Source organism: Trichechus manatus, unplaced genomic scaffold (genome assembly GCF_000243295.1).
Source record: "Trichechus manatus latirostris isolate Lorelei unplaced genomic scaffold, TriManLat1.0 scaffold00217, whole genome shotgun sequence".
In the NCBI taxonomy this organism is placed as follows: domain Eukaryota; kingdom Metazoa; phylum Chordata; class Mammalia; order Sirenia; family Trichechidae; genus Trichechus; species Trichechus manatus.
In genome coordinates, this window is record NW_004444153.1 from 2013524 (window position 1) to 2029016 (window position 15493).

A 15493-nucleotide genomic window follows, 5' to 3' on the forward strand; every position below is an offset into this window, starting at 1 on the left:
GCATCTGTATATAAGCAGACATTCTGGCTTTTTGCTCTCTCTGGATCCTGCGGCTGCTTCCTGTCGTCTCATCTCCCATTCTTGGGACTTGAGCTGTCAGCTTATCTGCCGAACCTGGGATTCGTCGATCTGCACAGCCTGTGAGCGGGAGCCTTGCTCTCCGACCTGCCAATCTGCTTCTGCAGCTGTATGACTTGGGAGAGGCCTCTACCCTGATCCACGGATTTGGGATGTTCTAGCCTCTACAATTGTGTAAATTGTTTCCTTGATATAATCTCTCTCTATATGTATGTATTTATAGACTTTACTGGTTTTGCTTCTCTAGAGAACCCAGCCTAAGACATAGACCTCCAATTAACTAATCCTATAATTTTTTGACAGTATATCAGTTTTTTAGTGCCAGGGATGGGGAAAAGACTTGGGAAACTATCCTAGGCTGGAATTTAATAAAGCAAAAATGGTGAATTCATACAAGCCTGAGAAATTTATAAATGATTGAGTACCTCTTGAAACAGATAATCACGGAGATCAAGTTGGGACATGTTAAGGATTGAATTGTATCCCTCAAACAGGTATATTGAAGCCCTCACCCCTAGATTTGTGAATGTCACGCTGTTGGAAATAGGGTCTTTGAAGATGTTATCTATTACGTTAACATGAGGTCATACTGGAGCAGGGTGGATCCTAACCCTATATAACTGGTGGCCCTGGTGGCACAGTGGTTAAGCTTTTGGCTGCTAACCAAAAAGTCGGTAGTTCAAATCTACCAGCTGTGCCTTGAAAACCCTATGAGGCAGTTCTACTCTGTCTACTTACAGGGTTGCTATGTTCAGAATCACCTCGATGGCAACAGGTTTGGTTTTTTTTTGTTTTTTAATAAAAGAGAAGCTACAGACAGAAAGAGATAGAGGAAGAAAACCATGTGACACTGCATCTCAAGCCAAGGAACCCCAAAAGCTACAAGAAGCTAGAAGAATGTCATGAGACAGTTTTTCTTTCTGAGCCCTCAGAAAGAACCAACACGGCCGATACTCTGATTTGGACTTTAGCCTCCAGAACTGTGAGAAAATAAATTTCTGTCACATAAGCCTCCCAAGTTGTGATATTTTGTTATGGCAGTTCTAGGAAACTAATGCAGGAAAGAAGAACAATAAGAAGAAGTACTGGAAATTAGAGTAGTGACAAGAATAGGGTAGTATAAGCGAAGGATGAGGAAAGGTAGAAAGACAGAAAATTCTCTTAAGAGATGGAAAGTCTGAGAAATTTTAACTTACTGGTAGCTGAACAATTTTACGTGATGAGAAAGTTTAATGAATAGCATTGCCTGTGGGTAGCTAAGAAGTAGAGATGCAGATCACTAAATATTGGGAAATTACAGGAATTTTAATATCAGAGTGTTGAAAGGGTCACAAGCTCAGTTTTTAAGGGAACATCTGTTAGAGAAGGAATAAAGTTCTGAATCCATTGAAGCAGTTCAGTCATGAGGTTAGTCCAAAAAAAAAACCCGTTGCCAATGAGTCAATTCCAACTCACAGTGACCCTATAGGACAGGGTAAAACTGCCCAATAGGGTTTCCAAGGAGCAGCTGGTGGACTGAACTGTCAGTCTTTTGGTTAGCAGCCAAGCTCTTAACCACTGTGCCATCAAGGCTCCATGAGGTTAGTAGTGGGCTCTAAAAAAGGAAAGGAGATGGTATATGCTGATGGCAAGAGAGAAATTCTTAATGTTAGACTCAAAAGTGATTTAAAATAGTTTTTGAAAAAACAAGTATTATACCAATCTCACCTTCTCATCTTGTGACTCTAAGGGCTGAGAAAAAAGCACAACCATAATTACCCGAAGCATCATGGTATAGCACAAAAGAATAAAAAAATAAGTTGGAATCAGAAAACTTAGGTTCAAGTTCAAACTTAGTCATTTGCAACTTTACAGGTAATGTTCAATTACAGGTCATGTGACTTTTTTGAACCTCAGTTTCCTAATGTATTAAATAAGACTAAGAACACCTTCTTCACTTATATTTCCTAGAATTAGACAAAAAATGTTGAAGAAATTTTAATTATTGTTTTATTACTTTTACTATAACTGAGTAAATAAAAGTGTATAGACGTTCATTTCAACTGTTAAATATTGTACAACTGTATAAAGAAGATATTAATAAGGATGATCTCATATTAAATGCTGTGATAGTCATTATTTTGTAAAATATTTAAAGTTAAGTTCTAGTTTTAAAACAAGAAACCGTATTTTGGTTAAATTTTTGCTGTTAAAATAAACTAGAAAAAATAATTTTCTATCTGATGTGGTTTGAGACCATTTGGTAATTTTGCTTGGCCAACATTTTTTATTAAGGTTACAAAGAAATAAAATTAAATGACTAAGGGATGTAAGGCAAATTAAATGCCTCCATTAAACCAGCAGAAGCAAAAAAACCTTGGTACTCTTTGACATCATGTGGTCCTTTATTACACATAGAAAAATAATAGATTAAGCATGTTCCCAGACATCACATCAAATAACAATGGAAAAATATAGAGGAACAGTGTAATCCTAGAAAAACAAAATGAATTATAAAAATCATGTTGAAATAAAATTAAATATCAAGGTACTGAAGAAAATGTATTTTGAATCACTTCATAAGTGCTACTCTACTTCCTCCCAGCTTTGCCTTTCTTGTTAGTGATACATTCTCAAAGGCACATTATCTTTTCCTGACCAAAGAGCCGACTCCAATTCTAAATGTGAAAAGAAAAAAGATACATTTACCAACCAAATTTTTGAAAAACTTAAAAATATTATCCTAAGAAAATAAATAAAACTCATTCTTTCCAAAACAATTACCAGCTAAATAGCGATTAGACATGATGTATGTGTTTTACAATAATAAAATCATCTCACAAAGCATTTCCATGATATATAGGATGAGTCTCCCATTGAGACATAGCATGGTTTAGTAGTTAAGAGGGCAGGCTCTAGATTCAAACCATTTGGCTTCTAATTGTGACTGTTTGGTAGCTATGTGACTTTGCCAAGTTATTTAACCTCTCTGTCTCTGCTGTCTCATTCATACGTGAATAATAATAGAGCCTGCCTGTTATGGATAGAATTGTGTCTCCCAAAACGCTATGCTGAAGTCCTGATCCCTGTACCTATGAAAAGTAACCTTGTCTGGGGAAATAGGGTCTTTCTTTGAAGACATTATCAGTTGAATCATATTGGATTAGGGTGGTCCTAGTCCTAATCTCTTCTGAGCAGTGTTCTATAAAAGGAGAGAACAGACACACAGAGAGGTTGATTCACAGGGGAAGACAGACGTATGACAACAGAGGCAGACACATCTATAAGCAGCCAAGGAACACCAAGGATTGCCAGTAGCCTCAATTAGCAGAGAGGTAGGGAACAGTCTCTCTCTCAATGCCCCCAGAAAGAACTGACACAGTCAAGACACTGATACGGAATTCTGGCTTCCAACACTGTGAGAAAATAAATGTCTGTTCTTTGAAGTCACCCATTTTGTGGTATTTAGTTATGGCAGCCCCAGGAAGCAGACATTGCTTCATAAAGGTATTGTGGGAATTAAGCAGTATAGATGGTATTCAGAGCACTGTAACACAAAGTGTGCACGCAGCAGATGCATACAAAGATATTAGAATGAATGTCCCCATCACTTTGTCTACAAGGCACTTAAACTAACATGGTGGCAGGCTCCAAATAAGAGAAAAGAACAAATTTCTGAACACTTATCATTTGTAGCTCAAAATTAAGTTAGCAAAAATGTCAGAACCTTATATCTAACAAAGGAATTTATCACTCAGTGGTAGTTTTTTTAAATTGAAAATTAATAACAAACACGTTGTTGTTAGGTGCCATCGAGTAGGTTCCAACTCATAGCTACCCTATGTACAACCGAACAAAACACTGCCCGCTCCTGCACCATCCTCACAATCGTTGCTATGTTCGAGCCCACAGTTGCTGCCACTCTATCAATTCATCTCATTGAGGGTCTTCCTCTTTTTTGCTGAACCTCTACTTTACCAAGCATGATGTTTTTCTCCAGGGACTGGTCCCCCCGATAACATGTCTAAAGTACATGAGACAAAGTCTCACCATCTTAAAATCTAAGGAGAATTCTGGCTATACTTCTTTCGAGACAAATGTGTTTGTTCTCTTGGCAGTTCATGGTATATTCAATATTCTTCCCCCACACCATAATTCAAAGATATCAATTCTTCACTGATCTTCCTTATTGTGTCCAACTTCCACATGTATCTGAGGTGACTGAAAATACCATGGCTTGGGTCAGGCACACATTAGTCCTAAAAGTGATATTTTTGTTTTTTTAACCCTTTAAAGAAGTCTTTTGCAGCAGATTTGCCCAATGTAACACATGATTTGGTTTCCTGACTGCGGCTTCCATGGACACTGATTGTGGATCCAAGTAAAATGAATCCCTGACAACTTCAGTATTTTCTCCATTTATCATGATGTTGCTTATTGGTCCAGTTGTGAGGATTTTTGTTTTCTTTATGTTGAGGTGTAATCCATACTGAAGGCTGTGGACTTTGATCTTCACAGTAAGTGCTTCAAGTCCTCTTTCCTTTCAGCAGGCAAGGCTGTGTTATCTGCATATCACAGGTTGTTAATGAGTCTTCCTCCAATCCTGATGCCACATTCTTCTTCATATAATCTAACTTCTGGGATTATTTACTCAGCATGCAGACAGAATAAGTAGGGTGAAAGGATACAACCCAGAAGCATGCCTTTCTTGATTTTAAACTACAGAGTATTTCCTTGTTCTGTTTGAACAACTGCCTCTTGGTCTATGTACAGTTTCCTCATGGGCACAATTAAGTGTTCTGGAATTCCTATTCTTCCCAATGTTATCCATAATTTGTTATGATCCACATAATCAAATGCCTTTGCCTAGTCAATAAAACACAGGTAAACATTTCTTGCTTTCAGCCAGGATCCATCTGACATCAGCAATCATATTCCCCTTCTAAATTTTTTATTTTTTGGTAGTTCCCTGTCAATGTACTGCTGCAACCGTATTTGAATGATCCTCAGCAAAATTTTACTTGCGTGTGACATTAATGATATTGTTGGAAAACTTCAGTATTCAGTTGGATCACTTTTCTTTGGAATGAGCAAAAATATGGATCTTTTCCACTCGGTTGGCCAGGTAGCTGACTTCCAAATTTCTTGGCATAGATGAGTGAGCATTTCCAGCATTGCATCCATTTGTTGAAACATCTCAATTGGTATTCCATCAACTCCTGGAGCCTTGTTTTTCACCAATACCTTAACCTTGGACTTCTTCCTGCAATACCATCAATTTTTTATCATATGCTATCTCTTGAAATTCTTTCTGGTACAGTGACTTAGTATATTCTTTCCATCTTCTTTTTATGCTTCCTGTGTCCTTCAATATTTTGCCCACACAATCCTTCAATATCTGAACTCAAGCCTTGAATTTTGTCTTTAGTTCTTTCAGCTTGAGAAATGCTGAGTGTGTTCTTCCCCTTTTGGTTTTCCAACTCCTGGTCCTTGCACATTTCTTTATAATACTTCACTTTGTCTTCTGGAGCCATCCTTTGAAATCTTCTGTTCATCTCATTTACTTCATCATTTCTTCCATTCACTTTAGCTACTCTACATTCAAGAGCAAGTTTCAGAGTCTCTTCTGACATCTATTTTGGTCTTTTTTTTCTTTCCTGTCTTTTTTAATTACCTTTTGCTTTCTTCATGTATGATGTCCTGATGTCATACACCAACTTGTCTGGTCTTCAGTCATTAGTGTTAAAGGCGTCAAATCTAATCTTGAGATGGTCTCTAAATTCAGGTAGGATACACTGAGGGGCATACTTTGGCTCTTGTGGACTTTTTTTAATTTTCTTCAGCTTCAACTTGAACTTGCATATGAGCAATTGATGGTCTGTTCCACAGCCAGTTCCTAGCCTTGTTCTGAGTGATGATATTGGGGTTCTTCATCCTCTCTTTGCACAGATGTACTTGATTTTATTCCTATGTATTCCATCCAGCTAGGTCCACATGTATAGTTGCTGTTTATGTTTTTGAAAGAAGGTATTTGCAGTGAATAAGTCGTGGTCTTGCAAAATTCTATCATGCAATCTCTAGGGTCGTTTCTATCACCAAGGCCATATTTTTCAACTACCAATCTTTCTTCCTAACTTTCACGTTTTGATCACCAGTAATTATCAGTGGATCTTGATTACATGTTTGCTCAATTTCAGACTGAAGAAGTTGGTGAAAATCTTCAGTTTCTTCATCTTTGGCATTAATAGTTTGTGCATAAATTTGAATAATAGTTGTATTAATTTGTCTTCCTTATACGAGTATGGATATTATCCTATCACTAACAGCATACTTTAGGATAGATCTTGAAATGGTCTTTTTGGTGATGAATTCAGTGCTGTTGCTCTTCAATTTGTAATTCCCGGCATAGCAGACCATACAATTGCCTGATTCAAAATGGCCAATGCCAGTCCATTTCAGCTCACTAATGCCTAGGATATCGATCATCAAGCATTCCATTTCATTTTTGACAATCTCCAATTTTCCTAGATTCATTCTTTGTACATTACACAATCCAGGTACTAATGGATATTTGCAGCTGTTTCTTCTCATTTTGAGTTGCGCCACGTCAGCAAATGAAGGTCCTGAAAGCTTTACTCCATGCACGTTACTAAGATTGAGTCTACCTTGAGGAGGCAGCTCTTCCCCTGTCGTATTCTGAGTGCCTTTCAACCTGAGGGGCTCATATTCCAGCACTATATGAGACAATGTTCCACTGATATTCATCATGTTTTCAATGGCCAATTTTTTTGGAAGTAGATCGCCAGCTCCTTCTTCCTAGTCTGTTTTAGTCTGGAAGCTCCACTGAAAACTGTCCACCATGGGTAACACCGCTGGTATTTGAAATACCAGTGGCATAGCTTCCAGCAACATGGCAACACGCAAGTCACCACAGCATCATGGCAACACGCAAGTCACCACAATACAACAAGCTGACAGACGAGTGGAGGATAACAAACAGAAAGTACTTTATATCCAGCCTTCACTTTAAAATTAGATTTTTAACAGTGCTCTTGCAAAGTTGTTGAGAAATACTTTCAGAGCAGGCTCATCATTCTACAACACACATTGTAAGAATGTGAGAAACAAAGCTTTTAATGTTCCTGAAACTACTTTTGACGTATTTTTTACATAAAAATGATACTGCTGTTTAAAATGTTTAGGTACTTTTTATGGAACATTAATGTTGTAAAGGAAAATAGCTCAGCTCAATATACATTGGGAGTCTGTACTGAGTTTTTTGTTCATTTGTTTTTGTTTTGTTTGTTTAGTTTACATTTGTTTTGTTTTGCATAGCATTGTTTTGAGCTCCAGCTCTGTATGAAGCACAAAATATGAAACGAGCTTCTCATATAAACACTAAAGCAGTTCTAATGGTAATTTGCTTTTTGTGTACCTATAAGCAAAATTTCAAAAAAGGTAGCATTTACAAGACAAAATTTAAACTATGGAAAAGAGAAGATGAATAAACAAACAGGAAAAATAATGTGGATAAAATGAGAGTTCCAGTAGTATCTGGAGAGAAAAATGTGAGTTGAGAGAAGAAGAACATCGTAGATATGAACACTGAAGACTTACACTGAGGGATGGAGTCTGCTGTACATTACAGAAAGGGATTCGTTAACTTATTTCAAATAAAAACACTCTCCAGTGTTTCCACTTGACTATTTTGGTCTTTTCTGCTCAAGTGTCATGATCCCATTTTACTCTGGGTGTCTGCACATTATCTCCAGTGTTAGTAAAATGTAACTGGTCATCCTAACCTAAATGTAAGAAAGGACTCTAAGGATCATTTACTTTTCCAAAATAAACTGCTTTGTCAAACACCAAGCATAAACCTTATGGAATGCATGGTCACCTAACCCCATTTAGAGATTACCTTCAAATTAAGCACATCATCGTATAACAAGAGATCAAAATCTAGGGCTTTCCATTTATCGAATAGTATACTATATTAAATTATCTTAAAAAGAGATCAGTTTGATACTGACCTGTTTCAGAAAATAGAAAAAGTAAAGCTAAGCCATAGAGTCAATCTTCTTTCTCCATAGTAACAATCACATTCAAAACTGCTTTAGCGCTTAAAAAGCCTTCACCTACATTCAGTACTCAAATCCTCCATTCTACTTCATGCACTTTAAGTCTTCTGTTGAACAAATCCTACACAGCTGTTATCACTATAATAATGCATTTTTCACAATAAAATAGCACTGCATTATTTCCTAAAATATAATCAAATAATTGCAGGATATTTTTTCTGCATTATGATGTTTACTTTTTTCCTATAAAATAAAGAGTTCTGTGTTTTGTGATACCTTCATTCATTACTTTAGAAAAAAATCAATAAAAAATATAATAACATCTTCTCTAGTATGATGGAAAAATAAAAATTTTTGAATAAGTAAATTGATCACATATCTGAAGATTACACCATTAAGCATATGTTTACAACTTTAAAGATTTTTGACAAAATCTTTTTAAATAATATATTCACTTTACTGCTTTTGCTTGTACCCAGAAAATGCCGACCATATTTAAGTGAGCTTTTCTCTAGGATGCAAGATTATTAGCATCGATTATAATATTCTCTCATACAGTAATGCTTTCAGATCTGTAAACTCCACTCTACCCTTCTCCATTTACACTAAATGTCCCCATTTTTTTGCCCTGTAAGACATCACTGGCTTTTGCAGAAATTCTTTTCCATCTCCACTTTGTCTAATAGCTGCCACAGTTTATTGCTCTGATTAAGCCTAACCTACTACCTCATATTTTCTTTAGCCAGTTTATGGAGGGTTCAGGAACCTGAAAACCAAGAAAGAATTTACAATCTAAGATCCAAATGTGACATCTATTTTAGGTGGCCAGGAGTTTCTGATGCTTTCATCTAGACTCTCAGCTATATTCTACATGGATGGAGCTGCAAGGCAAGTGACTTCTCTGTAAGTGGTGTGGATATAAATTATTGATAGTTGATAATTTTAGCTAGGGCACTGTGATCAAATTAAGGTGTAAAGACTCTCAGTTGCTCCAAAATTCAAATGTCATTTTATTTGTATTTATGCTTTAAATCTTAGGACCTGAGCAGAAGTTTCACATTATCACTCCCACAACCACACATACACACACGCACACGATGCTAAATTACAAATTTGACAATGTTTGCACCCTTTCAGTAGGGTCGCTATGAACTGGAATCGACTCAAAGGCAACGGGTTTAGTAATGATGACAGAAAGCCATATCAATTTCACACTGGATGATATGCCCTAGTTGTTATCCAACAAGAAAATGAGAGAGAGCAAGTAAGCATTTTATTTTAGGAGGGCTCTGGCACAGAAAGGATGTCACTGAAGAAAGACTGGTTGGCATGTTGCCAGTGACTGTATAAAAAACTGACAGGACTTATAGAAAGGGTGTAATGGCAAATCTGTAACATGCCTTTAAGGGCTATATCAGCAGATGCTAGAAATAATTTGAGAGGAAAGGTTATCTGTTAAAGGACAATTAAATACAAATAAATGATGTCAAATCACTGACCGTTATTGATACAAAATAGGCATGTAATACATAAGGATGGTCAAAATGATAAGCTTTATTTATGATGTTATTTAGTCTCTCCTGACCACCGGATTTGTTTTAGCATGTTCTTAAGAGACCTGTGAGCTCTAGGAAATGTATATTTTATCATCTTGATGGATAAAAAAATACGCATACATACTTTTTTATAGTGTGATAGATGCGTACAATATATAGTCGAATGTTTATATGCATATAAATAAGTATATTAGGATTCATGTTTATAAAATCTATAGTTGGTATGAACAGTAAACATACAAAGTCTGCTAAAAATCTTTATTAATTGTTTTTCTATGAGCACTTCATAGCTCTATGGGCATTTCCACCGGAAGATACTCAGGAGACTTCTAAAAACTAAAGATTCCACACAGACGTGCGTTTGTCTGTGGCAGTTAAAGCAACTATGCTTCCAATTTAAAATCCTTTGGTACAAAGAGTAGGTCCTTAAAACTCACCATCTCTGTCTCAGGGAAGCACTGAAAGCTAACAAATAATATGTTTCATCTAGATTATAAAGTTACTTGTTTTGAAGACTTGCATTTACTAGTTCATGTCCTGTATTTTTTCCATCTTTCCTTTAAGTGAGCTCTGTTGATTATCCTGACACCTGCTGGTAGGGCACAGCTGACTCCAGCCTACTTCTTTCCACAATTCTCTCAAATCAAAGACCTTTAAGAGGTATTTTCCATGACAATTATGTGGTAAGTCACTCAGTTTAAGTATTACAGTGCTTAATGTCTGGCATATCACTTAGGAAACCATGGGAAAAATTTAATAATCACTTCACATGGCAGCCATTTGACTCTTTCCCTATAAACAGGTTTGCTTTGATTGACCAAAATCATTATGTGGGCTATGATAACAAACATACTAGATATCTTCCTTAAAACACAAATGAGAACTGAATAATATGAATGGTTTGTCTTTTATTTGGTTTTCTTTTCTTTTTTTCCACACTGACACCAGTTTTCAGATTACTTAGGAAATAAACCCAAATATATAGAGAGTAGAGCCCTGGTGGAGCAGTGGTTAAGAGCTCGGTCGCTAACCAGAAGGTCAGCAGTTTGAATCCCCCAGCCACTACCTGGCAACCCTAAGGAGCAGTTCTCCTCTGTCCTCTAGGGTTGCTATGAGTCAGAATCACAATGGATTTGGTTTTATATAGAGAGTAAATGGATTAGCTATAATAGAAGGCATTACACTAATTAAATATTTGCAAAATTTACTATCATTTTTTTCTCATTACCTACTAGTTCTGATTTGCTACTGCTTGAACTGAGTTCTGAAGCCTGCATTGTTTTTTTGTTTGTTTGTTTGTTTCTTTTGTTGTTGTTTTTGTTTTTTTTGGCACAGATGCAGTGAACCTACTACATCATAAATCATACTCAAAGCTATTGCACCTGCAAGTGTGTTCAGTAAACAAGTATCAGAATTACTTTCTTAGGCTTTAGAAAACTCTCAGATAAGGGAAGTTTTTAAAATTGTACACAAATGATAACATATACAGCCCGTCTCATTATTCAAAAGCTTTCAGAAGATGAAAAGTTTTTAAAATAAACTGCCTCTAATTAAAAATTTCATCTTAATTAACATCAGTGAAATAAAGACTTTGGACTACCTATCTAGACTCCTGAAAAACTGTCAAACTCATATTTTGTAATGGTATTGAGTCACATGCTATTTTATTTTAGTCATGTATATTTCATCACTTTACTTTATGTTCCTATAATTTTATGATGGAAATATATATACCTAGTGAAAACACAGGCTTTGTTAATATATTTATCAAAAATATCCTAGATCCTTAGTACATATTTAATACCAACATTGCTATCAATATATTTGAGAAAAATACAACAGAGTTTTAATTTAGAGAATACTTCAGCAATGCAATATATTTCCCGGATTTGGAGATCTTCACAACTTCAAGACCAAAGACTGAAAAACATACCATTTTAATTTTTACCACTATTTTTTACTATTAAAAATGTTTTCCAAAAACCATATGTATTTAAACCAAATTACATTTCAATTCCAAGGAAACATTTTAGGAATAATTTTGAAAACCTGTTTCAGGACCAGAGGAAAAAAATGGTGTTACATCATGGCAGTGCTATGACATGACCAAGCTTCTGCATTAGCATCAAATTGTCACAGAACAATACCTTATCTTTGCTTAATTATTATTTTTAATTCAATATTTACAATTATTTTTTAAATGTTTCACCTGGAATCTGAAGTTGGCACTTATTTTTAAGTATAAAATTATTGCTCATGTAAATTTGGCAACGTAGACACTAATGTATAATAATAAGTAACATGAAAAGCTCGTTACTTGAACATAAATATTGCTATAGCAATCAAAGAAGTATAGTGTTATCTGGAGTGAGAGTGTTCAGGTACTAATTTATTCTCATGTAAAAGTAACTAAAAAATCGCCACTGACTTAAAAAAAGGAAATGCAAATGCCAATGATTCATAGTATTTAGGACATGTCTAGCCATTTTTAGACAGTGCCATTTGCTTAAAGACTTCAGGCACAAACTGCAGACACAGGAACAGATTGCATAAGACGTCACGTGCTTGCTGCAACTGTATTCATGTTATTGGATTTTTTAGAGCAACCCATAACGATGAATAATTTAAGAGTTAATAAAATATTCAATCTGACTGATCCATTGGTTTAATTTTAAAATAAAAACGACTACTAAAAGGAGTTACATATCCTGATCAAATCCCACACATTAATGCAGGTAAACTGCAACCCACATACTGGGAAAATACCAATTTCTAAAAGGACATATTAGATGATGCCTTTTCGGCGGGGGTGGGGGCAAAGAAACTTGTCAGTGTTAACACTGGCTTCAGTAAGTTTGCTCAAAGTTTAATTGCAGCTTTCACGCAGGCTGCACTCTGTCTTCTGGAGGGCTGAAGGAGAATAAATTAGAGAGGTGTAAATTTAACAAAAAGAGCTAATGGAGAATGGTCCGTTTCTTTCCTAAAGCCTTCTTTCCCCCCACAGGCTGGCTGAAAAGGGAGAAATCTACTAAAGAATATGCAGTACACAGCTGCTGGAGCATCGTCCAGCAGGAATGGAATGGAAAGCCTGAACAGTATCTCCATCCTTGGATTGTCAGACAGAGTAGTCAGTGCCGTTGGCAAGGTATCTATTGGAGGCCAAGCCCCTGATTGCGGAGAGCCGGCACTCTTCGTGCCCCTAGGCTCCTGCAACCAGACCCAGCGAGGTAAGCGCAACCAGAGATGCTAGACGCACTTTCTTCCCCACCCCGCCGCCCTCCACCTCCGCGCGGGAGCAGATGATAGCGGCGGTGGCACGATGTAGGTGCGTATGAGTGGGTTGAGTGTGTGTGTTTTCGTGGGGGGGGGGACAGAGGCGAGTAACGGAGGAGGAGAGGGGAGTGCCTGCCGTCTCCCTCTTCCCTTTCTACTAAGAGATCAAAGTCGAGAAGGAATCTAGACAGGAGATAAGATAAAGGAAAAATATCGTGATGGGAGCACGGTCTTTTTCATATCGCTGGAGAACTCATGCCAGCAACTACACAGCCATTACCATTCCTTAACCTTCAGTGGAGTGGCTGCGTCTCCCTGATAACTGGAAGGACACTTTGTAAACGCAGCCGAAGCACACACCTACCCACACGCCTACACACTGGGGAAAATAGGCACATTCTAGGAGAGGGAGGGAAGCCGAAGAAATGCGCGGCCATGGAGCTCTGTTGAGAGGACATCCAGGTTATCAAGCCAGCAGCCCCCGACTTTTCGACTCCTGGGGTGAACAGTGGCCCAAGAGTCCACAATTCTCCTCTAAGACAAATAGATGGATAGGTGCATGGATGCATGGCGTAGAATATTTATGCAATGTCTAATCTCAAGGGGATTCCACTTAACGCATTTTTTAATCCAAGTACCGTTTTTAAAGGCACAGCATTTTAAACCTTGTAGTACACTCAGCTCTCCACTTGAAACAGCCTGCGGAGGGTTTTATTACCCTTGGAACCCTCAGAAGGGGCCGCCCGCATCAGTGAGCGCAGGAGGCGCGCAGCTCCAGATCTCCTGGCCTTGTCAGAGTCCCCGCTGCTCCCCTGGCCTTCCCCGACGCCACTTCGGCCCAGGCTTGTCCTAAGAGCCGGGCTCAGACCAAGGCTTGCATTGACAAGTCACACCTTGCAGAGGACCTGAAAGTCGTCACCTATACAACTCAGCAAAAGACCCGTCGAAGTCCTGTATTTATTTATTTAAGATTAGATTATGTATTTCATGCAAGTCATGGAAAGCCCGATCAGACCAGCTCTTACAACTTTTCCCTTCCAGGGCCGGGCTAAGGTTGTTATGCTCGGCACTATCAGCAAGAGTTGCGCTCGTAACCAGAGGGAGTGCAGAGCAAAGCACGAGGCCCACGGGGGATCCTTAGATTATTGTGTGGTCGTTGCTGAGAGCCCTCGATGTGGAGGAGGGAGAAAGGCGAACTGCTAGACCAGTTCCACTTTACCCGCGGCCAAAACTCTTAGCCCCAGTTGAGGAACTCAACTTCAACCCCACGCGAAGAACCGCGCTTGGGGGCGGACGGCCCTGCGGCTCTCCAGCCTCGGTCCGCATCTACCAGATGACATCGCGGGCGCACTCGATTCCTGGCTTGCCCCCCCCCGGCCAACCCCTGCCTGGCGCCCGCGGTGGGCATCGCCTGCATTGCTCAGTGAGGGTTCAAGCGGTGACCCGATGGCTGAGAGAGCAGCGGAGTAGCTGGTTCCGAGAGGGCCGTCCCCTCCCGCCTATCCACCGTCCGCCTCTTTTCTCAGTCTCACCCGGTACCTCTCACCCTCCGCCCTGCTCAGCTTGGCGCACTCCGCTGACTTTTAGAGCACTTTCCCGGGGTCCCCAGGGCGCGCCTCCTTCTCCGCACCGCCCGCGGCGCTCGCTACTCCCGGCGCGCCCCGGGGACGGCCGCGGGCCCCAGCGCAGCGTTTCCCAGGGAACCTCACTCGCCCGCTTCGTACTCAGCAGCCCGAGCCCCGCCGCCTCACCTTTGCAGAACTGGGGGGCACAGAGGCTGAGCCCGACCAAGAGCCAGGCGACCACCGAGCGAGTCATGATCCTGTCTCCCGAACGTGACCCCAGCAAGGCAGGGGTCGTCGCGGAGGGCACTGTCGCCGAGATGGCACCGCGGGGCAGTGGCAGACCCGCCCCTGCCAGAGAATTCCAGATGTCTTCTTCCTGCAGCGCTTCCTTAAATTCTTTGAGAGGGCTGGAAAGAGTGGCGGCCAATCTTTCCTCCTCTTTGCCTGCGCGCCGGCGCTCGGGCGCACGGAGGAGGGCGAGGTTCCTGGAACCGCCGGCCCACTCAGCCCTCTGCTGCGGGTGGGTCCCGGCCGAAGCGAGGCGGGCGGGGCGGGGCGCGGGCTCCCGCGGTGGCTCTGGGTCACCCGCGCGGGCGGACGGACTGACTGGCGGCGGGAGCGCTGGCTTGCGCTGCTCTCGCCGCCACGGCTGCGGGGCTTCTGACTTGGAGAACAATGAAGCGTGAGCAGGCGGGGAACGAGCAGGCGGCGGGGACCGCACTGTGTACAAACAGATGCGGCGTGCATGCGAGCTCGAGCCTCGCAGGCGCGCTCCCCGCTCCCCGTGTGCCCCGCCGCCCTCCCTCTTATCCCCCCTCTCGCCTCCCCCCCATTCTTGTTTTCTCTCTCTCTCTCAAAGCTGGCTCCTTCTGCTGGAAGAGAAAAGGGAGACAACCACCGCCACACCCTGGCACCTGCCAATGTTTCTGAAGTTCTTACATTGCCTATACCGTCTGCACACAGG

General features: G+C 40.1%; 1 protein-coding gene across 2 annotated transcripts in view; it reads right to left on the reverse strand.

Annotated features, from left to right (window-relative positions):
• EDIL3 (EGF like repeats and discoidin domains 3) overlaps positions 1–14885 on the reverse strand; it is a 517953-nt gene extending 503068 nt beyond the window's left edge. Inside the window, exon 1 of one of the 2 annotated variants that reach the window (XM_004388844.1) lies at positions 14716–14850. In XM_004388844.1, the coding sequence (XP_004388901.1) occupies positions 14716–14782 (67 nt within the window). In that variant the 5' untranslated portion in view covers positions 14783–14850. Of the gene's footprint in view, positions 1–14715 lie in introns of both variants that reach the window. The other variant, XM_004388843.1, reaches the window with a different exon arrangement.
• Positions 14886–15493: the final 608 nt, after the last annotated feature.